Genomic DNA, 27,068 nt, shown 5'->3' with positions numbered 1-27,068 from the left:
GTTGCCCAGGTATTCTGGGAATTGTAGTCCCAACATCTCAAGAATATGCAAGTTTGCATATTATTATTTCACGTTGTAGTAATGATAACCATTGCAACCTCATGTATTGATGTCATGTTCCCGACTCAAGAAGTGCATTGACAATTTGGAACCGTGAAGCAAAAATGAAAGGAAGAACATGTCCCTTTGAAAACTCCAACACAGAGAATTCTTTACACAAAGTATTTGTTCTGGATATTTCTTGCTCTTTATGCCGTTTCCAAGATGTCCAGCTTTCGTTTTGAACTATGCAGCGACCTAGCAGGGATTCGGGGGCAGGGGGCCTAAATGCAGTTTAGGTCAGAGGTCTCCAACCTGGGCAACTTTAAGCCTGGGGGATTCTGGGAGCTGAAGTCCACCAGGCTTAAAGTTGCCCAGATTGGAGACCCCTGGTTTAGGTGACTTGTCAGCAAGACCCACGTCGTTTCCGACCATACAATTTATGGCACTTGAAAGCCTAATCAGTCAAACCCGAAAGAATAACTGTGTGTATTTTTTAAGGCGACAGGCAAGTCACTTTTGGGTAGGATTTCAATGGCCGGTTACTTTGCCACGACCGCAGTCTTTTCCCACCGAAACAGGCGGCCCACTGTTTTACAGGCATTTCGGGATCCCTCGGGGTGTCTTGTCCGAGACTCCCACTCCCTTTTTCGTTATTTTGAACTGCCGATGCGGCGCTGGCAGCGTGTTTTTTTTTTTAATGCAAAACGTATATAGGCGCCTAATTTCCTGGAGAGCTTCTTTTTCGAAAAAAAGAGGGGGAGAAAACACACAGCACGTCCGGACAGACGTAATTCTCAGCGGGAAATTCCATCTTCCGCCGTCCCCTCCCTCCTTTTCCCGCAAACTCCGGTCTGGGTTGGGCAGATCTTTGCCCCCGTTCCGTTTCCGGCCCGCTGCCTCCCGTCCTTGGCGGCGTCACCGCTTCGCTTTCTCCTTCGCGGCGTTGCAAGCTTGCATCAAGGGGCGCCCAAATTCCGCAGAAACTCCTTGATCTCTGGGGACCAGCCAGCAGCCACGTCACTTTACTGGAAGGCAACCGACCCGCGTAACTCCGTCGGTGCGTGCAAAAGCAGCAGCAACAGCAGCCGAGCTGCTCCGCCTCCAGGCTAGCCGGCTCTTACTGGAAGAGGCGTGGCTCTTACAGCGAAGAAGAGGAGGCTTTCTGGTCCGGCTCCAGACGGGGTTGGTCGGGGCCAAGCGCCCGACCGGAGCCGAAGGGAACATAAATTCCCCCCCCTCCCCCGCAACTTGTTTATAGTTTATATGGTAGGCCGTCGGCCAGGATCATAGGAATATGGGGAGTCTCGAAGCTCCTGCCCGCCTTTCCTCCTCTTTTAAATGGCTTTGCGCCGCTTGGCGGTGGTGGCTACGAACAAATCCTGTAGCTCCGCGCCGAAGGGCTGCAAAGGAGGGCGCCGGTCGTTTCCCCGTTTGATAATAATAATATAGTAGCAGAGTTGGAAGGGACCTTGGAGGCCTTCTAGTCCAACCCCCTGCCCAGGCAGGAAAGCCTACACCACTTCAGACAAATGGTTATTCAACATTTTCTTAAAAATTTCCAGTGTTGGAGCATTTACAACTTCTGCAGACAAGTTGGCACAAAGCGTTCCACAGATGCTCTTCTTCCCGATGCGATTTTGTCCTTTTCTACAATTCCAAGTCAGGGCTGCGCCTGAAATAACAGCCAGATTCTGGGCTTAGCGGAGTCCACGTGCCGCAGCCTTAAAAGAGCGGCATTCCCAACGCCTTTACTAGGAAATCGGGCTCCCTGGGTTCAACAGGCAGGGGGAAAAAATTGCTTTGCATAACAACGACGCCGGCGCAACTCTTCCGTTGAGCTTTTTATCTTTCCGACGAACGAAATGGAGGAATAAACGCCAGCGGCCGTCAGCCGGTTTCCCCACAACTCCTGAAGAGCGACAGCTAGCAATGGCATGTATAGTATAGAAATGAATCAAGGAACTGCTCCAGATTGTAGAGTTCAGATTCTAGGACTCCGGATTGTAACTACAGCAGGCGAGCTCAGGAAATCTACTCAGATCTGATGATCGGAAGCCTCGGGTATTAGATTATATGACAAGATCAATAACAATGCGAGTATGTTATGGGATTCTATGCGGTATGAAGCTCCAGCGTAACTCCCTGGGATCTGGCCCGTGTTTCTTTTCTCGAAATTCGCCACCTTTTCGGATTTTTTCATTGCTACTATGTTGACTATTCCCCGCCCCCCGCCCCCTCTTTAACATCTCATCTAAATTCAACTCTTGAGCAAGCCTCGCAGCCTCCGAAATGCAACTCCCTCTTCCCCGCCTGGTCCTGCTTCCGTCGCCCTCGAGTTTTATGCCTTAATGCTGCCGCGCAGGACGACCTGCCCCCCGAGAAAGAACCGGGGGGCAATCAGAGAGGCTTCTTTGAAGATGCCCTCTCCGTCTTTCCTATTAAGATTCGTCCCTTAATTGAGGTTTGATCTGTGGCGGGCGAGCAGGGAATCCCTCTCTGAGCGCGTCACTCTAACCAAGGAAACCCGCGCTCACGTAGTACCACGCAAATGACCATCTTTGGCAACCGCGACCTGCGACAATGGAACAAACTAAACCGAGACTGGGGGGGGGGAGAAAGAGATAGGGAAAAAACCCATTCTGGACCGAGCAACGGACTGTCCAGTCGGGCGGCATGGCGAGTGGGCGTGAGAACGTCTGCCTGAATTGCCTGTCTATCCGCCTTCCGATCGTCTGCGCTCAGTAAACTGGGTCGGGTTCAATGGGCCGACCGATTTTGCCCTCCTCCTGTCTCCTCCTCCTCCCCTACCAGTGGGAGGTTCCGCGTTGCGAGTGGGGCGTGGCCAAGTTGCAAGTTTGACGCTGGAAGTCCACATGGTACAGATCTTAAGAAGAGGAGATGCAATGAGGCTCGGGATTTGAACTAATGCCACCGCACTGACTCATCCAGGGAGAGTAAAGGAGCTCAGAGAACAAGGATACTAAATTAGAGAGGCGCTTGCTCAAGGGAAAGAGAAGGGAGGGGGCTTACGTGTTAAAGCAAGGGGACAGAAGAGTTCGCCTTCTTGGCCGAGAAGAGCCAAATCAAGAGCTAGTTCGATAATTCAGCCGAACCTTTTCAACAATAAGTAAATAAACAGCCTCAAAATCCCGGGCTGAGTCATCCAGTCCAGTTCGAGCAGGAAGACGGCACTTTTCTGAAGGACTTAATTATACAGGAGGCAACGATCCTTCTTAAAACTACAGAGAGATCAAGACTTTGATACCACTAGGCAGGCAAAGTGGAAGGAAGGGGAAACAAGAAACGTCCAATTTTCTTTAGAAATAAAGACGCGTTTGGAAAGAGAACTCTCTCTCTCTTTTTTTTTTAAAAAAAGCCTTTTCATAGTTATGCTGACGTTCTTAAGAGACTCGGTAATTTGGCTCTACAAGCAGTGAATTTTGCATTCTTATACGTGGGAGGTTTGGGGGGATTCTTTTTTTAAATCCCACGGTCCCATTTCGAGAGAGAGAGAAATCAGGACTTGTTTTAAAATAGAATCCAAATCCAAACTGCCAGCTGCATCCGTCTCTACCTGAGCGCGCTTGAAATCTGAAGCATCAATTATACGATTGGAAACCAAGACAGGAAGGGACTGAGCAAGAGGGAACAGCAGCTAGAAAGATTGTGTGGTTTTTTTTGTTTTGTTTTTTTGCTGTTTTTTTTCATTATTATTCCTCTCCTGCTTGCACCTTGGACAATGTACCAGGACTTTCCGACAAATTTTGATACCTCCTCTCGGGGCAGCAGCACTTCTCCAGGACATCCGGAAACTTACCCGAGCATCACAACTCAACAGGTAGGGGCCAGCCAGAGCACCTTGGTCGCCAAGTTGCTCAAATCCGGTTCTGACATCCACGCTCTCCTTTTCCCAGGACACGTGTACTTTCTTTTATCCTAAATTCATCCTTTCTCCCATTTGTGGTCCCGTAACAGGAATTTGTCTTGTGGGGGGGAGTAGCTGCTTTCTTTCATTTTATTTTAATATGGCTTTGCGTGGTTCGGGTCGCTGTTACCATGCTGATTATTAATTATTTGCTTTCCCCCCCCTCCTCAGCGCCTCTCCGTCCCATGTTTCTCCCCCCCCTCCACCCGTCCCCGCGGGCGATCTGTGCCCCCTCCTTCCTCCGCGGCTCGCAGCAACTCCTTAATCAAATAATAAAGTTCGCTAACCACACCCCAGTCCACCTCCTGTGTGCGCGCCTCGACCTCTCCCTCAGTCGGAGATTAGAGGGGAGCAACGGGCGACGCGTCTTCTTTGGTCTCCAGTCCAATAGCCGCCTCTCAGCGCGCTCACACCTTAAAAGGAGGCGGAAACGGCCGCGGCTTTTCAAGAGTTGGGGCGGTTGCGGGCGGACAAGTCCTTGGAAGTGCAAGGCGAGAGAGAGAGAGAGAGAGAGTGCGAGCCCTTGGAAGTTGGTAGGCAGGAGACAGCCCGATCGGAGTAACAAGCCCAATGCGACCCTGAGCCACCGATTTGGGCGGCGCGCCGGCTAAGTAAGCGGGGTCGGGGGCGGGCGGTCCTCTCCCTTGCCTTGTTTTCCTTTTCTTCCTAGGAAAAGAGAGGTTCGCGGTTTGTCCGTGCGCTCGCGATCCCTTTGCTGGGGCACTTTTGAGTTCAGCAGAACCTGAATCCCGCTCTCCTTGGGCGGTCTTGCTTTCCGCAGCTTGTGCTGGCCTCTGGTGGAGCCAGAGGGTGGGAGGTTGCATTGGTTCTCTTGGCTTCGGGGTCCCTTCTGGGAAAGGTATCTTCGGTCTAGTCTCCCCAGAGGATCAGTTGTGTCTTGAGGTCCTCTAACGGGGAGTCGGAGGGAAGGGGAGCCTTTTTGGGCGAGAGTCTAAAAATCCTGGGCGAAGAGAAAGCCTGAGTTGAGAGAGCCATACGCCCCAGGTCAAAGGGTTGGGTGGGTACGGCGGTTGGCGGCATGTTTTTCTCGGAATAAAATGTCTAATTGGGAACAAAAGATGAAATCATGAGTAGCCTTCTGGAACTATTAACACAGGTTTTCCACTGGTGTGTAAACAGTATAAAAGGGGATACGTGGGCCTCACTCTTCAATCATTGCTATTGGGAAAGAATGCCAAAATGTCTGGTACCTCAGCTGAAGGAGAGCCAAAGAAAGAACTTGGTTTCTTTTGTGGACTTTTAAGAGTGCAAAGGAGGAGATGAAGTCTGTCTTCAGGTTTATTCAGTAGAACCTCCCCCCCCCCTCCACAACGAGCAGCTTGCAAACAGCAGGCTAAATGTAGGTCTGGTCATCTATAATGTTTCCTTGGCTTGACTTGTTCCCTTATGGTATTTCCAAAAGTTCAGATATTGTGGCTGTGGGGTGAGATTCTACAGAGTAGAAAATAATCGGCTCTGGGGAAGGAATCCCCAACTCTTTTAAACATTGGGCTCATTTTGAGAGAAAGTTATATGTGTTCTTAATAATTTGGAGACGGCAGTAGGACTTGCACATTTACAAATGCCCACAAGATAGTTAGGGCAAGTTGCAAAACTCTATTTTACAAAACAGAAAATGTAGGTCACCTATGAACTTTACCTACAAAGGCAAGAAGGAATTCTGGACCTCTGAACACAAAATTTCTGCTTTGAGCTCATAGTCTTCTACTCTAGTACCCATTTCACAGAGGACAAATTGAGGAGACTTAGTCTGAGAGATATATAACTTTGCCAAATGAATACAATGCAGAGGTGTGGTCTGACTGTCAAGTGCCAAAACACGTATCTGCCTGCACAAAGCACAACAAAATACTTTTTTTCACATAATGCAAACAGGTTATGTTTAAAGAAACACACAGATCATTATACTCCCACATAGAAGAAAATCTCAGACAAAAAGTACACCACACCAAAACATACAAATGAGCTAACATGCATCACATGATTATGTTGGAAACTGGTGCTTTGCTTTGCAGCAAACTTTCCCAGCAAGAAAACTAATGTTTAAGTATATTAAAAAAAGTAAAAATGATTTTAAAATTAGAAGGGGCAAAGAAATGAGCCTTAATGCTTCTAAGGGGGCACATCTGTGAGCCCAATGGTACCTATTAAAGGCCTATATAATCCCAGGGTAGTTGAGGCTCACCTGGACCTTTGTAAGACTTAACTCAAGGTAAAAGGTCACTTAAGTGACAAAAACAGGGAATGAAGTCACTTGAAATGCATGTGACTTTATGGACAGATATATTTTCTTTATATGGGTTGATCATTCCTCTATTTTTTATCTCTAAGTTTCTTATTTAAGAAATACAAGTTTAAGGAGAGAAAGGAAATTGTGAAAGGCATCAGTTCTTGAGAACAGTCCAGGTCTGTTCCCAGGAGAAGCCACAATGGGAATCTCCTTTGAACTGCTTCTGTTCTTAAGTTCCTTCAACTCAAATGAATTAAGCTTATGAAATAATCATTTTTAGGGTTTGGAAAAAATAAAACAAAAATAGAGATGTCTTCAGGAAATATGGCGCCAGCTCACATAACTGTCAGGACAGAATTAAGGATTTGGAATGTGACTGTAATGTATTTGTAATACCATTGTGTGAATCTAGAAAAATGGAATCTACAATGATTCTAGAAAATTATTTCAGAGTTCCAAAGAAAGATAGATTATTTTCATTATATAGTAGTTGGCCTATAGGAAGGAGCCTAGCAAATTGTATGTGGGCAAAATTAGGCTGCACTTTGGCAGTTCACAAAATTAGATATTTTTATGAAGGTTTAATGTGCTGATTTTAGTTTTCAAAATTGGGAATAATGCATCTCTATAATTTTTGTGTTTATTAGTGTCTGAACTGATTTTGTATCTAGGCTGAAAAATATGAATCAAAAGTCATAAGAAGCGGGAAAAGATTGGTTATTTAGGGAAGGTGGGTTTACAGAGATAAGATACTTCTGCCTCGCTTTTTGGGAATAAGAAGTTCTTCCCTCCCTTTTCAAATACTAATCTTCAATTTTCCAAGATATTTCTAAAATGCAAAATGTTTCCTTAATATTTGTAATGGTTAGCATTTTTTACTGTGACACCCATCCCATTTATTTGTGCTCTATTTGGTAAAAGTAAATTTGCAGTGGACCAAATTTGCAGGGTTATGGAAGTAACTTCTTCAAATATCCAAATAAACACATATCTCTTTCTGTGAATCTGAAATCAAATTGGTTTCTGATTCTAAGATTTCCTTTTTTTCGCCTATTGTACAAATAGAATTTCCATATCAGTTTTAGGATTCCAAGGAGGCTGCAATACTTTGTGTTTGAAAAAGTAGAAATTGCAACTCTTATCAGAATAAGTTTGATTGAAATAATTACATTTACTTTCCAAAATGGATTCAATGTTAATATCATTAGCTTGATTTATAATTTACTTTAACTTAGGTTGTCTACCTAGATATTATACACACAAAGCGAAATGGCTTTTTCCATTGAAAACCTAGAATCTAAATTCAAAATCTGATGTGGGATTACATATTCGTTTTTTAATTTCAGTATGTTAATGATGGCAGACGTTTTGTATGTTTGTGTAAATGCAGTTCAGCACTTCCTTTATAATCCCATCTAATAATTGGCCAGACTACAGACCCAATTTACTGAAAAAAAAAACATTTTTGCAATGGATTGTAAATCATTTGTAACATCGAAAAAATGTAAGGCAAGAGAGAAATTTTTTTCCTAAATTAGGCAGAGTGTATTATTGTCTTTGTTGCTCTATTGCAAATTAGTGGAATCTGCAAGATGAATTGTACTTTTTAAAATTATGGATTTTCTTTCTCTCTTGTTTGCAACTCTTCTCTTTTATTCTAGCTGGAATCATTTTCCCTTCCATGAACTCTAACTCTAGTCTGTGCTAAAAATGCTGTTTAAATGATACAGTCATTTCCATAGGCAAAATGCAATCCCCCCACCACCATATCTCCTATCCTTTCAAAGGAATCAATTCAGTTTGGTTTCTACATTTTTTAACAGTTTTTCCCAGAAGGAATTGGAATGTCCTTTTTTTGTATCTGCTTTATCTTCAGGCAAACAAGAGGGCAATTACTGTTTTCCTTTGGTATTCAGACATTCCTTGGCTTGTTGGTATTTATTGTTGATTGGGTTTTGACCTTCAAAATGCAAGTTCTTACAGGATCTGAGCACTCTGGCTACATTTTTGGGATACTTTTTTTTGGTCAGTGTCTGGTCTTGAATGATGTCGGAACTTAAAGAATGAGGAATATTTCCTGTTGGAACTGAAGTCTGATGGCCGGTTTGTTCCCCGCCTTTTTTCTCTCAATTTGTATTTCTCTCTTTATTTCTCTCCCCCCCCCCACCGCCCCCAGCTGCCTTTTCATCATAGGCAAAAATTATGGCTTCTCTGAAAAGCATTGCACAATCTCCTCAGTTACACAAACTTATGATATTTCATAACATGTTTACATCAGTTGCCTTTGCTTTCCTCCCCCCCCCCCCGCCCATGGGTTTCTTACTACTTGTGCAGTAAAGCAGCAACATGGGGAGTTATTTTTACTATAAGTTATCGGCATTTTTGTTTTTGTGGATAATTGCCCGAGTTAAACTTTGCTAGTAATTCGAGTCTGAAAGATTCCATACATCAAAGAGTTCTCGGTCCCCCCCTTTATTTTACCAGAAATGACTCTCTCTGTGCCCAGCTCCATAGCAAAGACATCTCTTTGGTGCCCTCTTTTGGCTAATCCAGATAGATTTCCAAAGATTATAGATAATGGAAAGGAGTAATTTACACTAAGTATGTGGAATGGGTGAGTTGCTTGCTTCAAATATACAGCATATTAAAAAAAATAACCGTGTGGTTCAAATTATTGCTTTCTTAGTATTTTTGGTACACTTTTGTCTCAAAGTTTCATCCCTTCTGAAAAAACTTCTCCTATATCTAAACTCATCCCTACACATTTTTGTAAAAATTTGCTCTGTGGGACTGGAATTGTTTCAGGTGACTTTGGTTTGTGAAGATCAGGATTGTGCCGTTTAACTGCAACTTGTCAAGTAGCCAACCAACTCTGGCCTTTTCATATACCCACTATCTGTTATTGGCTTTTCAATCTATTGGATGTGACGTAAGATGCCCAATCGGCTTCAGCCTTCGACATCATGTATATATGACCGTACCAGTATTTCTTATAAAATTTCAGTTGTAGAGTCAACAACTTTACAGATAGTCCTCAATTTACAACAGCTCATTTAGTGACCGTTCAAAGTTACAACGGCATTGAAAAAAGTGACTTATGACCGTTTTTCACAGTTTTGACCTTTCCAGCATCCCCATGATCATGTAATCAAAATTCAGATGGTGGGCAACTGATTCATATTTATGACTGTTGCTGTGTCCCAAGATCATGTGATCATCTTTTGTGACATTCTGACAAGCAAAGTCAATGAGGAAGTCAATGTTAAGGTTTACTTAACAACCAGGTTACTAACTTAACAACTGCAGTGATTCACTTAAACAACTGAGGCAAGAAAGGTCATAAAATGGGGCATAATCCACTTTTAAAATGATTCGCTTAACAACAAAAATTTGGGACTCAACTGCGGTCATAAATTGAGGACTATCTGTATTCACTACAACAGTACATGCTGTCCTTAATCTTAGCCAAAAGACCAAGAAGTTAAATCCTTTGCACAGAAGTGCTAAAATTCAATCTTCTTTTGTGCCTTCAGTGTTTGTTGAAAGTTTGTGATAATAGTAGTTCCATTCTAAGGGTGTGTTTTTTTAAAAAGCATGATGGAAATTTAATAAAGAAATGAAGAACAGCTTGGTCCAAAAAGGGTGTGGTGTATACACCCTAAAACACTGCTGTTAGGTTCCAGATTAAATAAAGACATGGCAATCATGTCAGAATAGCATGCATGTATGGCTTATGTCTGACAGTTCAAAGAGAATATGAGAGTTTCTGCAATGTTTTTTGCTTTGATTCTTACTGATATTGCAGATTAAGCATAAATCTGAACTTCAACTCAAGAATGAATGTTTCATAGACTTCTTATTTTATGTCAGCTGCCTGACAAGAGAAAAAATGTACTGAATTCACTCTCCTTCTTCTATCCCCAACCTTCTCCCCCTCCATCCTGTTTCTTAAGAATGAGGCAGAGTGAGGCATCTTGTCTTTGGGAACTTACTGCCTTTAAATTGCTGCACTTTTAAAGCAGTCTGTTATTTATGAAAACTATGCTGTTATCACAAATTCACAGTACAGATAACTTTGCACATAATGGATGTATATTTGATATTTTACCCTGGAGCCTATCTTGAAACTATCCTGCAAGGTTAAGGATCTGAACCAGAAGTAGAATACTGATTCATAATAATTCAGATGAGATAACAATTTATCTTTCAATTTATAAAACAGTAAAAAAGTTGAGATCCTGTAAGGCATCACTGTAGTTGATGGTAGGCTGATCTTTTCAGTAAAAAAAAAATCTCAAATGTTGTGAAGCAGTGAGAAAAGAATGGAGCAGATCAATTTCACCATGAGGCTGATGGGCAACATCAACCAAGTCACTCATTTTCTGCTGAGTATCCTCATGGAGTTATAGTGATGGTAAATGAGACAATGCTAAGAAGAGAAGCAGATTTGTGCAATAAATAGGAGCCATAAGGTTGTGCAGGTTCTTTTTATCTTGCCATTGGTTATATCTCTTATTAGGAAGAATGATCTCAAACATAGATGGTTACTTAACATGGTTGTTACTTTCAATATCAGAAGAATACTACATTACTTACTATGGGTGCATGGACTGGCTACTGTAAGACATAATATAGGATAAGGCAAATCTTATTTGAAATCCAGCACTATTTTTCTTAAACGTTCCACAAATGCACAATGGTTCTTCTTTGCTTTGAATTATGGAAGTCCACAATAACTTTCCATTTTTATTCTGGTCTGATAGCTCTAGATTCTAGAGCTCTAGCTCTAGATTCGCCTCTGAATGAAAAAGCAGCTTGATGTTTAATAATTTAAATAGTTAACTTTTCCATCCTGCAAAAGATTACTTAAGAATATCCATCTGAGCCTGAAGTGTGCTTCACTGAAGGAAAAAAAAATCCTACTAAAATGTAAAAGAAAAATAGCATTAGAAAGATTGTTGTATGAGCATGTACATAGAGAGGTGCACATAACCAGTTTCAATTTAGTTAAGCAAACAAACTAACTTATAAGTCTCAAATAAATCCTGACTCAAAATCCTCCTGCTTCGTTGTAGGCTGTCTTGTCTCTAGGGTTTATTCCTAGGGAATGAGGCCGTGACCATAGTTGCCAAGAATATTGTATCTGAGCCATTTTGCTGATTTTTATTCCACAGTCATTTAGAAGATGTATATTTCTGAGTACTCGTATTAGTAATTTAGATGACCTGTATGATAGGAACTCCTCCCTTAACATCTGACATTCTATAACTTAACAACCATTCACTTAGTGACTGTTCAGAGTTACAATGGCACTGAAACAAGTGACTTATACCCTTTTTTCACACTTAACGACCATTGCGTCATCCCAAAGATCATGTGATCAAAATTCAGGTGCTCGGTAACTGACTCATATTAATGACAGTTGTAGAGTCCTGAGGTCAGGTGATCCCCCTTTTGCTACCTTCTTACAAACAAAGTCAAAGGGGAAGCCAGATTCACTTAACAACTCTGTTACTAAGTGAACAACTATAGTGATTCACTTAACCTCTGTGGCAACAAAAGTCGTAAAATGGGGTAAACCCCCTTAACAGATGTTTCACTTAGCAACAGAAATTTGAGGCTCAATTGTGGTTGTAAGTCAAGGACCACCTATAGTGTTTCCTTGATAGCTCTTAATCACTGTTTCACTCTTGTACAACTCGGTGCCATTCAGATGGGTTGAAATAGGGTAAAAATCAGCTCTATCTCTGGTGACCAGGCATACCTATCCACGCTGTTAGCCTTGACAGTAGTGTGGATATGATTTGTTATTGATTTCTTCCTGAATATTGTTTTGATTTTCCAATAGAGTCTACAACCTTGGCTCTATATAACTTCCAGGTTTTGACAAAGTCCACTAGAATCTTAAAATTCTCAACCTTCAAGATTTGATTGATTGTGTACCATCAAGTTGGTGCCAATTCTTAGCGACCACATACATTTTGTCTATGTCAATTTTTCCTAATTTGTTTTTTTAGGTGTTCGAATTGAATACCTGACAACATTGCAACTGAGCCGTCCATCTGGTTACTGGTTGTCCTCTTCTTCTCTTTCCTTCTACCTTTCCCAGCATTACAGCTTTCTGTAGAGAGCCAGGTTCTCATATAATAGGATAGATAGAGCCTTGAGTGAGAACTTTGGCTTGATTTGTTTGATTGGGTGGTTTTTCTTGATATTCCAGGGTATTCTCAGCAGTCTCAAGTTCCAATCCACAGGAATGGATCCCGGTATATATGGACAACATCAGGTTTTGTCGGGTTGCTTATTTCATTGTTTAAAGCACACACATTTCGAGATGCTAAAACAGCTTGTCAAGATTATTGTGTGTCAGAAATGTGCATGTTCTTGCATTTGTATAGAATGCCTTTTTGGCTCATGTGACATCAGCCATGATTTTATACTGTAACATTCAAGAACAACATTTAACTCCTAAATATGCTCTTTAGGATGCTTTGAGGAACATCTTCCTTGTTGATTACAGAGGGATGTTAGTTCAGAGAATAGCAAGACTAAGTATTTTAAGTTGAAATCCATTGTTAATACAGACTTTTGCTTTACATTGGAGCTTTTTCCTTCCTTTGTAAATCCTACCCCTGCCCCGCCTTTATTATTCCAGAGAATGTTAACCTTCCCAAGCAAGTTGTGAGGATGACGCCATTGACTTCTCTCCTTGTTCCCTTGCTCCCTTGTTTATGTTGCATCATTCTGGAAAATAAGTGTTTTTCTCATCACATACCTTCACAGTTAAAACTATTGCCATCTTCGTGGATTGTCCTCAAGGCACAAATTCTGAATCGGTAGTTGACCTTAGCTGGATTCAGCAGGACAGATCTCCTGTTTTTGTTTAGTTCACTAGTTTATTTTACTTCCTTTAATGTCATTTCATCAATCAAAACAGTGGGGATAATTTTCATATACTGCAAATACTTTTGAATAATGGATTTAAAAACCCCATGCTGGGGCATGGTGAGCCTGTAAACCTAATCCAACAATTGTTGTCTCCTTGTTACAGAAAAGCATTCCTTTTCTTCTACTTTTTTTTTCTCGTTCAGAGGCTACCAATTGTTTTCTTTTTCTTCCATTGCCTCAGCTTTTGGTGCCAGCAAAAGTTTCAGACTTGCTATGAAAACAAAACAAGGTGGACTAGTATGCCTGTAAATTTTTTATATATGCAACAAATACCTACACTTTTAAAAAATAAATTATTATCCAGTGTCTTTTTAAAAGCTCCTGCTTTATTTTGTCTAGACAGAGGAAAAACCTGCAGGGATTTTTTTTCTGATCTGAATCCCAAAACACTTTTTATGGGGTATTATTATTAAAGTATAGGCACATAAATCTGCTTCAGATGGAGGCATCTTTATATTCTCCCTTTAAAACTGTCTCCAGATACCACATATAGAGTAGCAGTACTTTAACTGGTACCAGGGCTTAAAATTCTATGCCCTATTGATAGAACATTATCTGTGAAACAGCGTTTTCATTTTTATATTTATGTGCCATGTTTCCATATATATATCTTCTTTTTTTTTCATTTTCTATCAGCTTGGAATTTAGGGTATCTTTTAAAAATGCTATTAATGTTAGACTACAAATATTGTTGTTATTGGTATGGTTAAGCTTTTTTAGAAGAAAAGAAAGATGTGACTGTATGAAATGCAACCATTCAGTTTTCACAGGAATAGTATGGAAGTTTTTGCTGTAGTTTTCGTTCTGGATGTTTTTGGACTTCCCAGTCCAGCATACAAACTTGTGATTTTCTAGTAGTTTCCTCCCTCAGTAGACTTAGTCTTAGTCCTACTTAATTTACAAGGTCAATGTCATTCATATACTTCCAGCAACATAAACTTTTTAGTTTTAAATATGAAATGGTTTGCTTATGATCAGCCTACTTTTCACCCTCTAAAGAGCCAGGGATATTCCTTACCTCATGCCAATGTTTTCTTAAAAACTGCTGAAGTTTTGTTGTTCTATGAGTCAGCCTTGTCTTTTGAGTTACTATTTGGTATTCTGGGAACATAAACAATTGAGTAGAATATGGCAGGGTTACACACTGGAATTCTCTGGGATGACTGGCTAGAAAACACAACTTTTTCCTCATCTACTCCTCCATATTTCATGGATTACTCAGGTCACAGAGTAAAGTTGTAATCAAGTAGGGAAAAGCACTCCTTGGGATTTAGATAAGAAAGAGTTAATAAAGTAGTCCATCTAGAATAGTGTTTCTTAACCTTGGCACGTTTAGAATGGGTGGATTCAGAATGGGTGGGCTCAAAATTCTGGGAGTTGAAATCTGTCCATCTTAAACTTGCCAAGGTTGAGAAACATTGACCTAGACCATTGGTGAATCTTTTCGGCACAGAGTGCCGAAATGGGAGTGTGTGAGTGTGCGCATGCCGGAAACTGGAAGAGAGCCACCCAGTGTACATGCGCATGCGGCTGCTCTTCCAGTTTCAGGCATGCATGCATGTACAAAGACCAGGTGCCTGGTGCGCATGAGTGCCCTGGAAATCAGATCATCTTCCTGGCATGTGCATACGCACCAGGTGGCTGATCTTCTGGTGTCCAGCGCTCCCATGCTTGTGAAGACCATCTGACTGGCGCACCGGAACCCGGAAGAGCAACAGGCAACGGCTCACATGCCTGGAGAGATGGCTCTGTGTGCCACTTCTGGTATACGTGCCATAGATTCGCCAGCACAGACCTAGACTGTGGACAGAACTCATCAAAACCCAGGAAACCCAAGCTCTAAGCAATCAACTAAGAACAATCCCCTTCCCTCTCAGATTAGCTTCTGAAAAGGCAGGAGCCCAACTCTATATATCCCTACTTTTTTCATCTTCTATCAAAAGAAGAGGGAATCTATTTATTTTATTTTATTTATTTGATTTTGTCATAACAATATACACAAGGATAACAAGAATAACACAAAAGATTATATAATATATAAACATATATATGGGGAGAAACAAGGTAGTATAAGCATATATATATATATATATATATATAAATATATATATATATATATATATATATATATATATATATATATTTGTTTTCTGTGGATTTAGATATATATAGGGAAAGAAACAATAGGACAGGAACGGTAGGCACATTTGTGCTCTTATGCACGCCCCTTAGAGTCCTCTTAGAAATGTGGTGAGGTCAACAGTGGATAGATTTTTAATAAAACTTTTTTGGGGTTATGAGAAGAGACCACAAAGTCAGGTAATGCATTCCAAGCATAGATAATTCTGTTACAGAAATTTATTTATTTATTTATTTATTTAAATTTTTATACCGCCCTTCTCCCGAAGGACTCAGGGCGGTGTACAGCCAAAGATAAAAACAGCAAGTATACAAAGTTAAAATATCAATTTAAAATACCTATTCAATAGTGGCCGAATTAAAACCGTCAGAGTGACCTAACCTAAAATACCCCATATAAAATTACAAAGGATTAAAAAATTAAAAATTTAAAAATTTAAAAAATCAGTCCAGTCCCGCTTGAATACATAAGTGAGTTTTTAATTCCCGGCGAAAGGTCCGAAGGTCAGATATTTGGCGCAAACTGGGGGGAAGGTCGTTCCAGAGAGTAGGTGCTCCAACAGAGAAGGCCCTTCCCCTGGGGGCCGCCAGCCGGCATTGCTTGGCGGATGGCACCCTGAGGAGACCCTCTCTGTGAGAGCATACGGGTCGATGGGAGACATAAGGTAACAGCAGGCGGTCCCGTAAGTACCCGGGCCCTAAGCCATGGAGCGCTTTAAAGGTGGTAACCAAAACCTTGAAGCGCACCCGAAAGACCACAGGTAGCCAGTGCAGACTGCGCAGGAGCGGTGTTACCCGGGAGCAACGTGGAGCTCCCTCAATCACCCGCGCAGCTGCATTCTGGACTAACTGGAGTCTCCGAGTGCACTTCAGGGGTAGCCCCATGTAGAGAGCATTGCAATAATCCAGGCGGGAATTGACGAGAGCATGAGTGACCGTGCATAAGGCATCCCGGTCCAGAAAGGGACGCAACTGGCGGACCAGGCGAACCTGGTAAAAGGCTCTCCTGGAGACGGCCGCCAAATGATCTTCAAACGACAGCCGTCCATCCAGGAGAACGCCCAAGTTGCGTACCCTCTCTGTTAGGTGTTTTCTGCAATCTAAACTGGTGCGGTTGACATTAAGTTTAAATCTGTTGGTAGCTCTTGTGTTATTATAGTTGAAACTGAAGTAGTCATTGGCAGGAAGGACATTACAACGGATGATTCTATAAGCTAAACCCAGGTCCTGTCGAAGGCGACGAATTTCCAAGTTTTCTAGACCCAGGATATCAAGTCTGGTGGAATAAGGTATTTTATTGGTTTCGGATCTCTCTCAGCTGGCTTCTGCAGGCCCAGCTTTGAAATGAGGATTGAGAATTAACCATCTTAAAACAGCCATCTATGGAAATGTGGAGCTAAAGGCAGATTAAAAGATATGTGTGTGAATGAATTGATGTATGTGAATTGTTCAGAGCTGTTTGTTCCTTTGTATCCTTAGTTGTATTTTGTTGTGTATGCTTGTGTCTGAATGTATATTCATGCCTGGAAGAGACTGAGTTTAAACTATGAGATTTTCAGTTTGATTTCTCATATTGTCTTCACTTCTCAATTACTGTAGTTCCTTAACCTTACTCTATGCAATAAATAATTTATCCATTCTTCCTGAATCTATAGTCTTATTCTAAACAGGGTATTTAGCCCACCAAGCATCCTAGCCACTCTTAACTACGGAGGCCCAGAGTAGGTGCAGATCTTAGTTGTTTCTTCCTACTGAAAACATAGCAAAAGATTATCTGTAAAGAGTGGGAATGTAAGTAACTATGTACTTCCCACTTACCCAGATCTGTGCAAAGGACTCCAGAAGACCATATCCCTTGGATATATATGTGGTTACAAAAGTGGAAGACCAAAATGAAAGAATTTTTTCTTTTATTGCTTTAGGTTGGGGTGTGGACCTTCTGGGTTTTTTTGTTTTTAAACCATCTTAAAAAACCTGCATGCAGGAATGCAAAAAATGGGAACATTGGCATTTATGGACTTAGTTATGTTCTGTAGCAACACCCAGAGTTTCTACCTGAAGACTGCATTGACATTAGAAATTTATATTGCTGTCCTTTCTATATTTACCTAGGATTGTTGAGGACTCAGATTGCTGGGGGCAATGTGCTGACTCTGTAAACAGCTTAGAGTGGGCTGTAAAAGCATTATGAATAGCTATTGCTATTAAATGCCCTTGAATTCATTTGACAATTTTGCCATGTTTAATATGGATTTGCAAAGCTCCATCATTCCACTTTAGCAATAGCAATAGCACTTAGACTTATATACCACTTCATAGTGCTTTACAGGTCTCTCTAAGCGGTTTACAGAGTCAGCATATTGCCTCCAACAATCTTGATCCTCATTTTACCCATCTCAGAAGGATAGAAGGCTGAGTCAACCTTGAGCTAATCAGAATCAAACTCCTGGAGTGAGCGGTAAGTTAGCCTGCAATACTGCATTCTAACCACTTGAGCCACCACGGCTTTACTAAGGTAATCCATCTTGTCACAGCAACAACTGTATTTCTGCCTTGATTGGTCTTCTTGGGGGAGGGGAGGGCTCTGTCATGCCAGTCATAGCAAAACCATACATTATAGCTGTCCTGGCATATGAAAGCAATATCTTTGTTTTTTACACATTTAAAAAGCCGAATCCAAAGAATGATGTAATGATACTATTTTTTGGGTGACAACAAAACTTTGCCTTTTAATAATGCAGCTGTCTCAGTTTGTTCATTTAAAGCAGGGGTGCCAAATTGGCGGCCCATGGGCTGAATGCGTCATGCGCAGGCCATGCCCACCCCAGCTCCGTGAAGGGGAAAAACGTCACTATACGTCACGTGATGGCAACGTGACATGGCGAGTTTGACACCCGTGATTTATCTGCTACTAATAACACAGGTGTCATCAAACTGCTACAATAATATACACAATATACTTGAGTAATCCACTATTCAGAAGTAATTGAATCCCTGCGTCTCTCTGATTTATCTTGCTTGTTTCCTCCAATGCTTAATAGTTTCTGTTTGTGTAATCACTCTTCCACCACATGTTATCAGTAGTTTTAAAAAATTCTAATTTGTTTGGTTACAACATTTTAATGCATTTTCAATATTTCTGATGCTGCCTGTTTTCAGAAAGCTACAGTTAGTTCTCTAGCTAGTTGCAGATCTTTCCTATTGCCTGTGGTAAACCACTAGTATGCTCACCGGAAAACTTTTGCACTGTCCCATTACTTGAGCAAGTTTGCACCAATCCTTTTCCTTAACTCCCAAAAATGGTAAATGTATTTGCTTTCCTACCATATTATTTTGGTTTTTCTCTTCTCAATTTTTGGTACACTTTTTTCAATGACTTTTTTTTACTTGAAGTATCTGTGAAAATTTGGGCTGCTGATTTGCCAAATCTGATTTAACTTTTACTTTTTAAACAACCACTTTAACAGCATTACCCTTTCTAATGTGCCACTTGGGTATATAATAAGATTTGAAATAGTAAGTTTTCCCCCTTTTCTTGGAGATTATTACAATTATTTTGAACTAAACTTAAGTAAACACTACTTCCAATCCCGCAGCAATAGTGTCAGCTGAAATAGAAACTGTTTTATCAATATTATAATACCTCAGAATTAGCAATTTAGTTAAACATTTAAGCTCTGCAAATGGCTTATCTTGTACATCTAACCACTGAAACTCCACTTCTTGCAATAACAGTTATAAAACTGGTCATATTTGCTATGAATTTGAATAAATGTGTAATTCTAAAAAGTCTTTACTTCGGCATTCCAACAATAGCTTCAGTTTTACGTTTATCAAATTTTAATGTTATGAACAATGAGAATATAGTCCAGATTTATTTCTGTTAATGTTTTAAAATTTGCTACATTTAATTTCAAATTTATTTCTGTAAATTTGTTCAGAACGGTTTTTTAAAATTATGCTTTACAGTGATCTCATCTTGTGACGGCACACGTGCCCACAGAGAGGGCTCTTTGTGCTACCTCTGGCACGCGTGCCATATGTTTGCCATCACTGATCTATAGTATTAAGTTGTTTTTGTATAGCCAAGAGTATACTTAATAGATTTACTTTTTTTTTTTGCACAGAAATATGTATTGTTTGTTCGCTTGTTTTTCTTTCCAGAGTTAAGTCTCATTCTTTCGGTAACGTGCTTGTGCTGTTTCCACAAACAAAATTCACAAATTTGTACTAATAACTTTTCAAACAAACACTCCAGATTGATTTTTTCCTTCCTCTTGATGAAACCACATGGAATATGTATGCATTCCATAAATAATCTCCTTTTTTTTTTAGTCAATAATGTGCTTCAAATGTAAGGATAAAAATTTGCAATTTTTGTTTACCCAATCCCTTGTCAAACTGGAAATGCTCAGTGGGTTTTCCCCCAGCAATACATAAAAACCTTTGAACTTTTCAGTCTTCTTATCTATTCTAACCACACCACACAAATCTTTGCTTTCATGTTTTCCAGTTTTCTGCAACACTATCTTCAAACACCAACTTACCTGGAGGCTTCAGCCAATCCAATGAGTGCAGTCTATCCCAACCATTTCTGTCTTCGTATTATGTTAAAAAGTCAGGTCTGAGTAATACGAAAATATTTCTTTAAATTGGCAGCAACAACTTACTTAATAACATAGCCCTATTTATTCGTGCTATGAGAATTCTGCTGTTAGTGACACAAGTGCCATCAATTTGCTAAAATAATTTACACATTATGCTTAATATTACTCAAAAATAACAGTCGTTATTGGGGGGGGGAGTGTTTGGTTCATGTAAGCACTTTGAAGAGGTTGGTCAAGGCAAGGCATCCCTAATGTTTAGGTTTCTGCTTTGAGTGAATCAGTTTAATACAATTCAACTTTGTCCCTTTAATTGTTTTTTACATATTACATTTAAGCTGCAATCCAAGAAGATCAATTAGTGTGTTTATTTCATATAAATTGTTGGCTAGTCATCTGCAAATTACAATGTATTCTGCCCAATGCTAAAGAGGAACCAAAAGTGTTTTTCAGTTTAACTGTCTGCTCTCACTTCTGGATTGTTTTAAAGAAATCATTGGCTGCTCCAATGTATAGGATGAGAAATAGAAGTCTAGAAATTTATGCTATATTGTTTGTCTTGCAAATAAATATTTAAAGTTTGTACATTTAAAAAGATTCATACAAAATAAAATACACTCAAAGATGCTGATTTATATTAATAGAAAATAAATTATACATATTCTTATGCTATGTAATATTTACATAGCATATGGATCATAAAAATCTTGCTCTAGTATACAGGTCAGTTCTTCAGGGTGTGACAGAATAGGTAGATAATGGATATCCTTTCTAATACTTTAGGATTAATTGGAACAATGAACCACAGCAATGTTTGGAAGGATGAATTGCATCTTCTCCAATTATGAAAATATTTTATTATTTAGATTTGATTTTATTACCATTTTTTACCACAGTCATTAAGTGAATGACCTGTTTAAGTGAATCCAGGTTCCCCAATTGATTTTGCTTGTAGGAAGCTGGCTGGAAAGCTTGCAGATTGCAATCATGTATCGCTTGACACTTTCACCCATTGTAAATGCAAACCAACTGCCAAATGCCCAAATTGCAATCACATGACCTAAGGGGATGGTACAGTGGTTGTAAGCTTAGAATGGGTCATGTCACTTTTCCAGAATCACTGTAACTTCAAGCAAAGGTTGCATCAAATATCATTAGTTTTTTCCAGATAATATTCTTGTTCTCACAGTCTAGAAACTCTATTTGTCTGGATAAGAATGTTCTGAAGAAAAATTAGGTCTACTTATATAGGAAGATATTGCTTAAATTAGCAAGCACTAAGTTGAAAACAGAGTTCAGAACGAAAAAGCATGCTATCACCATTTCAATTAACTAATATAAAAGAAAATCTCACAATTATGCTGAAATCATGCAACAATATGGAAGTGTCTGCTATCTGATGGAAATCTTACCAGATTTCTTGTAATATTGTTGATCCTCAAGAATGAAGTATTTGCTAATTATTCTTCTAGTTGTACAAAGCATTTTCTTTGGATATTAATAGCAATAGCACTTAGACTTTTATACTGCTTCATAGTGCTTTCCAGCCCTCTCTAAGTGGTTTACAGAGTCAGCATATTGCCCCCAACAATCTGGGTCCTCATTTTACCCACCTCGGAAGGATGGAAGGCTGAGTCAACTTTGAGCTGGTGACGCTCAAACTGTCAAACTGCTGGCAGCCGGCAGTCAGCAGAAGTAGCCTGCAGTACTAACCACTGTGTCACCACGGCTTTTAAGGTCCTGAATTAATACCTGGCATCTCCAGTTAAAAGTATTTTTCAGAATCCTCTATTCCAGATCATGTATAACTGCTTTCAGCAAGGATGCTCAGATGAATTAGATGCACATCATTTTCAACTGGTGTATATGTCCTGGAGTTCTTTGGCATCCTGTGTTTTCATTTAAATAGCTTTCTGACGTCTCTCTCTGTGTCTTCTAGAAATTCCGGGTCGATATGCCAGGATCGAGCAACACATTTATTCCTACTCTCAACGCAATAACCACCAGCCAAGACCTACAGTGGATGGTTCAGCCCACCGTGATAACCTCCATGCCAAGTGCCTACTCTCGCTCGCATCCCTACAGCCACGCATTGCCGAACCTGTCTTCGGTTACTGGACACACAGCCCTACAAAGGCCTGGTGTTATTAAAACCATTGGGACCACCGTGGGCAGGAGAAGAAGAGATGAGCAGGTTGTTCCACTATTTAAAATAACTAGTAGAATGGATTTGATATTGAATGTAACATCTTAAGTCTGTGCTTCAAATGTTGGTGGCAGATGACAATAGATTTATGCATTACCTGAATCTAGCTTGAAGGAATACTGATTTCAGTATAAGAAAGTCTGTACAAACTGTAGCTTAACTAGCTTACATTTTGGTGTGAGATCTTGCATTGGTCCCAGGATTTTCCAGTGAAGGAATCTTGAATAACGAAGCTGCAAAGATTTGTAGAGTTAAGGTAGAAAGTTGACACCAATCAGGACTAACGGCTTTCAGCAAGCTAAATTATTAGCCCAATCTGATGTGATACCCCTGCTTAAGTTTTCATTTGCATTAATGTTTTAATAGTGTCTCCTTCAGTGATTGTTTCACTGGAATGTGTGGATTCCAAAAGCATTGGAAAGGTTCACTATCTCATTTTCATTGCAACTAAATTGTCAGCTGTAACTCATGTGTAAGGCTTAAGATAATACAAAATGCCATTCTTTGTTGTCTGGTGGACACCTACGCAGTAACTTCTCAAGTAAAGGGAATCCAAGAATCTTGTATTGCTGAATAATTATCAGGATTTCTGAGCAAAATGTAAGCTTGAAAATTGCTAAATAGATTACTAAAGCCAGGCTTATTGGTGCATGTCAACATTCACCTGATATTGTTAAATGTTACTGGACTAGTATTTAACTTTTTAAAATTACGGTAAGAACCAAAAATCTAGGGAGATGGAAATATAATATGAGGTTGCTAGTTAAGGCAGCAGCCCTGTATTTCTCTCTAATGGGTAGTTCTGTCCTAAGAACATAAGGACCTTTCCCCTGGAAATGCCCAAAGCATACCAAACAGTCCTGCCCACAGTAGCCAACTGTATTCCTCCGGATAATCCATAAGTAGGCAAGAGGTAATAGCAATCTCCTGCTCTTCCTGAGCAACTAATTTAGAGATAAATATATATCTGAACTTGAAGGTAACACATTACTTATTATACTATGGCATAATGTGGTTTCTATGCCTCTGGTTTAGTGTGTTGTGCAAACCCACCCATTATGGCATAAGGATATGTACAGAAACCAGGCCACAATGGCAAATTGAAACAATGTTTAAAATAAGGCCAGGCTTAGCATGATGGGTGAGTGCTGTCCTAATTGTTATAGCTAGTCATTATCGAGAAGCAATGTGGTGTAGCTTTGAAGTTGTTAGACTAGACCAGGGGTGAAATGCTCCCGGTTCTAACTGGATCTGGAGATCCAGTAGCGATCGTGGCCAGTGGTTCGGCGATCCAGGAGCAATGGCGAGGCAAAGCTCCACCCACCCATCTGGGTTTTAACCAGGAAGTAATGTGTTTTTTACCTTCTGTGGATGTGCAGAAGGTTTTGCACATGCGGAGAAAGTCTGTGTGTGCATATGACGCACATGAGCAAAGCGAGCGCATGCACATAACGTGTGTGCTTCCAAACCGGTAAGGAAGGTAAGCAGATTTTATCCCTGGACTAGACATAAGGCAATTCATATTCTAGTCAACCCTCAGCCACAGAAGCTTATGTACTTACTTTGAGCCAGTTGCTCCCTCTCAGCCCAGTCTATCTCATAAACAGTCTGTAGTAGGGAAAATAGGATAAAACACTGTATCACCTTGAGCTCTTGAATGAAAAGTAAGATAGAAATCAAATAAACAAACAGTGGTGTTCTCCTTCATTGGTAGAGACCCATTTTAAAGCCATTAAGGCTCAGGATTAGTGTGATTTCTTTTGATTTTTGAATTCACATAATTTTCAGTACAGTTGATGGCTATGAATGCTACGGTTCAGAGAATCTGGAACACGAGTAGATGGGTGCAGTGTCGCAATCAAAGCTCCGCCCCTTTGATTGCAACACTTCATCCATCTTCATATCTTGATTTCCCCTCTCACCACCACTGATCTGCAGTGGTGAGAGGGGAACTCTGAACTTGGTTATTCAGGCATAAGGAGGAAGATCAGAGAGTTAACAATGTAGCTGAGAATAGGATAAAACCCAGTCCCTGGGCATGGGTGCCATTCAAGTATTTTGCATTGGGGTCATGTTCTTATTTCCAATTTGTCATTAGTTTCAACAAAGAAGTTGATTAGAATTAGATGCTTGACTAGAATAAGAAAACTTTTGGGTGACTTAATTCCTTTTTCATTGTAACAGATGGTTAACTATAGTTAGGATACTGAAGTGGTTTTAATAGAATAATAGATAGAATTTTTGATTGGCCAAGTGTGATTGGACACACAAGGAATTTGTCTTAGGTATATATGGTCTCAGTACATAAGGAGAATAAAATACATTCATCGAGAATAAAAAGATACAACACTTAGTGATAGTCAAGGTTATGTGAACAGTTTTGAGATAACTGTTATCTCTGTCACATGTTCAGGTGGGAGGAGTGGGCAGAGAAATTACTAAAAATCTGAGTTTATCTACAGTCCTCCCCAAAAAGTATTAATTCTCCTCTCTAGGCTATGTGTGGGTATAATGAAACATACTACACACCCTCCATGACATTTATCTCCTATTGCTTAAAGGTTGCCTGATGATGCAGGAAACGTAGGGTCTTATCTTAAAAAGTCAGAGGTAGGAGAGGAAAGAATGGAAAGGCAGTCCTTTTGATTTGATTAGGGTCATTCCAGTTTGTCCAGCCCCATGGACCTTGGCTTCTGACCTTCCAGTTAATGACTGTTGTCCCAGGAGAAGAAGCACACAGATTTTTTTTCCTAAGAAAGAAAAACTTGCAACATCTTCCTATACTCTTACCTCACAAACCACCCACATTGCGAAACCACGGAGAGACTTCTATCTTTGCATTCAGCCTTAATTGCAGATTCATTGTTTTCTTGCCCAATCTTCTTGTGGTTTCCCCACTCCTGTGCTCTTCCCCCACCTTGCTATCACTTTTTCTTTCTCTCCAGTGGCTCCAGTGCTGTATTATATCAAAGCCCTGATAGTATCTTGATGTGATAAAGAATGTTTTGTCAGAGCCCCTGGATCTATATGAGGGAGCCTCAGTTCTGACACCCAGAATTACATTATTCAGATAGTAACATGATAGCTTTTGAAGTAACTGGTTTATCTTCACCAATCTTCAGGCCCTAATTGCTATCACCTTCCAGGCTAGTATAGTGTTTGAGGTTAAGAGGTTGGACAAGAACTGGGGGAGATCCAGGTTCAAGTTCACCTTGAGTCATGGAAGCTCACTGGGTGACTTTGGGCCACTCATACAATCTCCACTCACATCACCCTAAAAGTAAAAGTAAAGGTTCCCCTCGCATATACGTGCTAGTCATTCCCGACTCTAGGGTGCAGTGCTCATCTCTGTTTCAAAGCCAAAGAGTGAGCACTATCTGAAGACATTTCCGTGGTCATGTGGCCGGCATGATTAAATGCCAAAGGCACACAGAACACTGTTATCTTCCCACCAAAGGTGGTCCCTATTTTTCAACTTGCATTTTTACGTGCTTTCAAAGTGCTAGTTTGGCAGAAGCTGGGACAAGTAATGGGAGCTCACCCCGTTACGTGGCACTAGGGATTTGATCCGTTGAACTGCCGACCTTTCAATCGTCAAGTTCAACGTCTTAGCCACTGAGCCACCGCGTCCTCAAATCACCTTACAAAGTGGTTATTGTGGGAAACATGGAGAGGGCGGGTTGTCGATACATTGCTTTGAGCTCCTGAAGGGAAAGCAGAATATAAATCAGTTGAACAATACATGAAAGGTGAAAATTAAATCATGGGCTCATCAGTTGAATCACATTTCTCATTGATTCATCCCTCAAATTACCAGCTTGAACTAATTTATTTTCTTATCTACAGTTATCACCTGAAGAAGAAGAGAAGCGAAGAATTAGAAGAGAAAGGAACAAACTAGCAGCAGCAAAATGCCGTAACAGGCGCCGAGAGCTGACTGAGAAACTCCAGGCAGTATGTATTTTCCACAAATCTCCTCCTTTCTTGTTATGTCCTTTGTTTTTTGTAAGATAAAATGAAGACTTGTTGATTTGAGCTCAACACACGGTGCTTCATGGACAAACGGTATCATTTTCTTGAAAACAGTATCAATGTAGTTTCCCATTGATGTCTTTCGTTTTTGACTTTCCATTCTAACCTATATAGTCTTGGAATTTCTGAATAGCCTCCTGCCCAAGTGATAAATAGGCCTGCCTCTGCACATGAAGCTATATAACTTTGTAAATAGGGCTATAATTAGTGGTGGGATTCAGCCAGTTTGCACCACTTTGGGAGAACTGGTTGTTAACTTTCTGAGCAATTGGATGAACTGGTTGTTGGTAGAAATCATTAGGGCAGAGAACCAATTTTTAAATTATTTGAATCCCCCCACTGCATAAAATATCCTGATTTTTTGTGACTATGTGATACAAGATGATCTAACATTTTATTATTTTTGTTTGGTATCATGACGTTTCTAAAACTCTAAAAGCTTGCTGAACCACTGCTCATGTTGAGAGCTGCCCCATGGAGATTCTTGCAATGGTTGGGTGGTTTTTTACACATGGTGGAAATTTGGAGTGAAAAGAAAACTTTTAACGGTTCTTCAGAAGTTACCTATCTGATGATGTCATTAGTGAATAGGGAAAGTGCTGGGAATTGGTTAACAAAAGGAGAAGAGTAAAGTAATAAAGCTAAATATTTTTATGAATAGTGATCTATCCACTTTTCCTCATTCTGCTTATACCAGATAATCATACAAATATGGTGGAGTAAACACTTAAAGGTGTTAAAAAATGACCTAAGATTAAAAAAAAAAAAAGCAAATTCCTATAGAGTATTTATTTCTGCATTTTTTCATGACCAGCAAAAGAACTACAATTATGTCAAACCTATTTTGCATACATATCTCTTTGGAGATCATATTTTTGCTGCAAGAATGCATCTATACTCAGTTAAAGATAAATTGTGGTT

General features: G+C 40.2%; 1 protein-coding gene across 2 annotated transcripts in view; it reads left to right on the top strand.

Moving 5' to 3' along the window:
- The first annotated feature begins 2,930 nt into the window (after window positions 1-2,930).
- The window catches only part of FOSL2 (FOS like 2, AP-1 transcription factor subunit), a 31,842-nt gene continuing 7,704 nt past the window's right edge, over window positions 2,931-27,068 (top strand). Inside the window, exons 1-3 of one of the 2 annotated variants that reach the window (XM_058162773.1) lie at window positions 2,931-3,880; window positions 21,849-22,103; window positions 25,962-26,069. In XM_058162773.1, the coding sequence (XP_058018756.1) occupies window positions 3,782-3,880; window positions 21,849-22,103; window positions 25,962-26,069 (462 nt within the window). In that variant the 5' untranslated portion in view covers window positions 2,931-3,781. Of the gene's footprint in view, window positions 3,881-4,297; window positions 4,579-21,848; window positions 22,104-25,961; window positions 26,070-27,068 lie in introns of those variants that run through there. The other variant, XM_058162860.1, reaches the window with a different exon arrangement.

This window comes from Ahaetulla prasina, chromosome 1 (assembly GCF_028640845.1).
Source record: "Ahaetulla prasina isolate Xishuangbanna chromosome 1, ASM2864084v1, whole genome shotgun sequence".
NCBI classification, from domain to species: domain Eukaryota; kingdom Metazoa; phylum Chordata; class Lepidosauria; order Squamata; family Colubridae; genus Ahaetulla; species Ahaetulla prasina.
The sequence above is the reverse complement of the archived record's forward strand: the minus strand, read 5'-3'. Positions and strand labels throughout refer to the sequence as shown.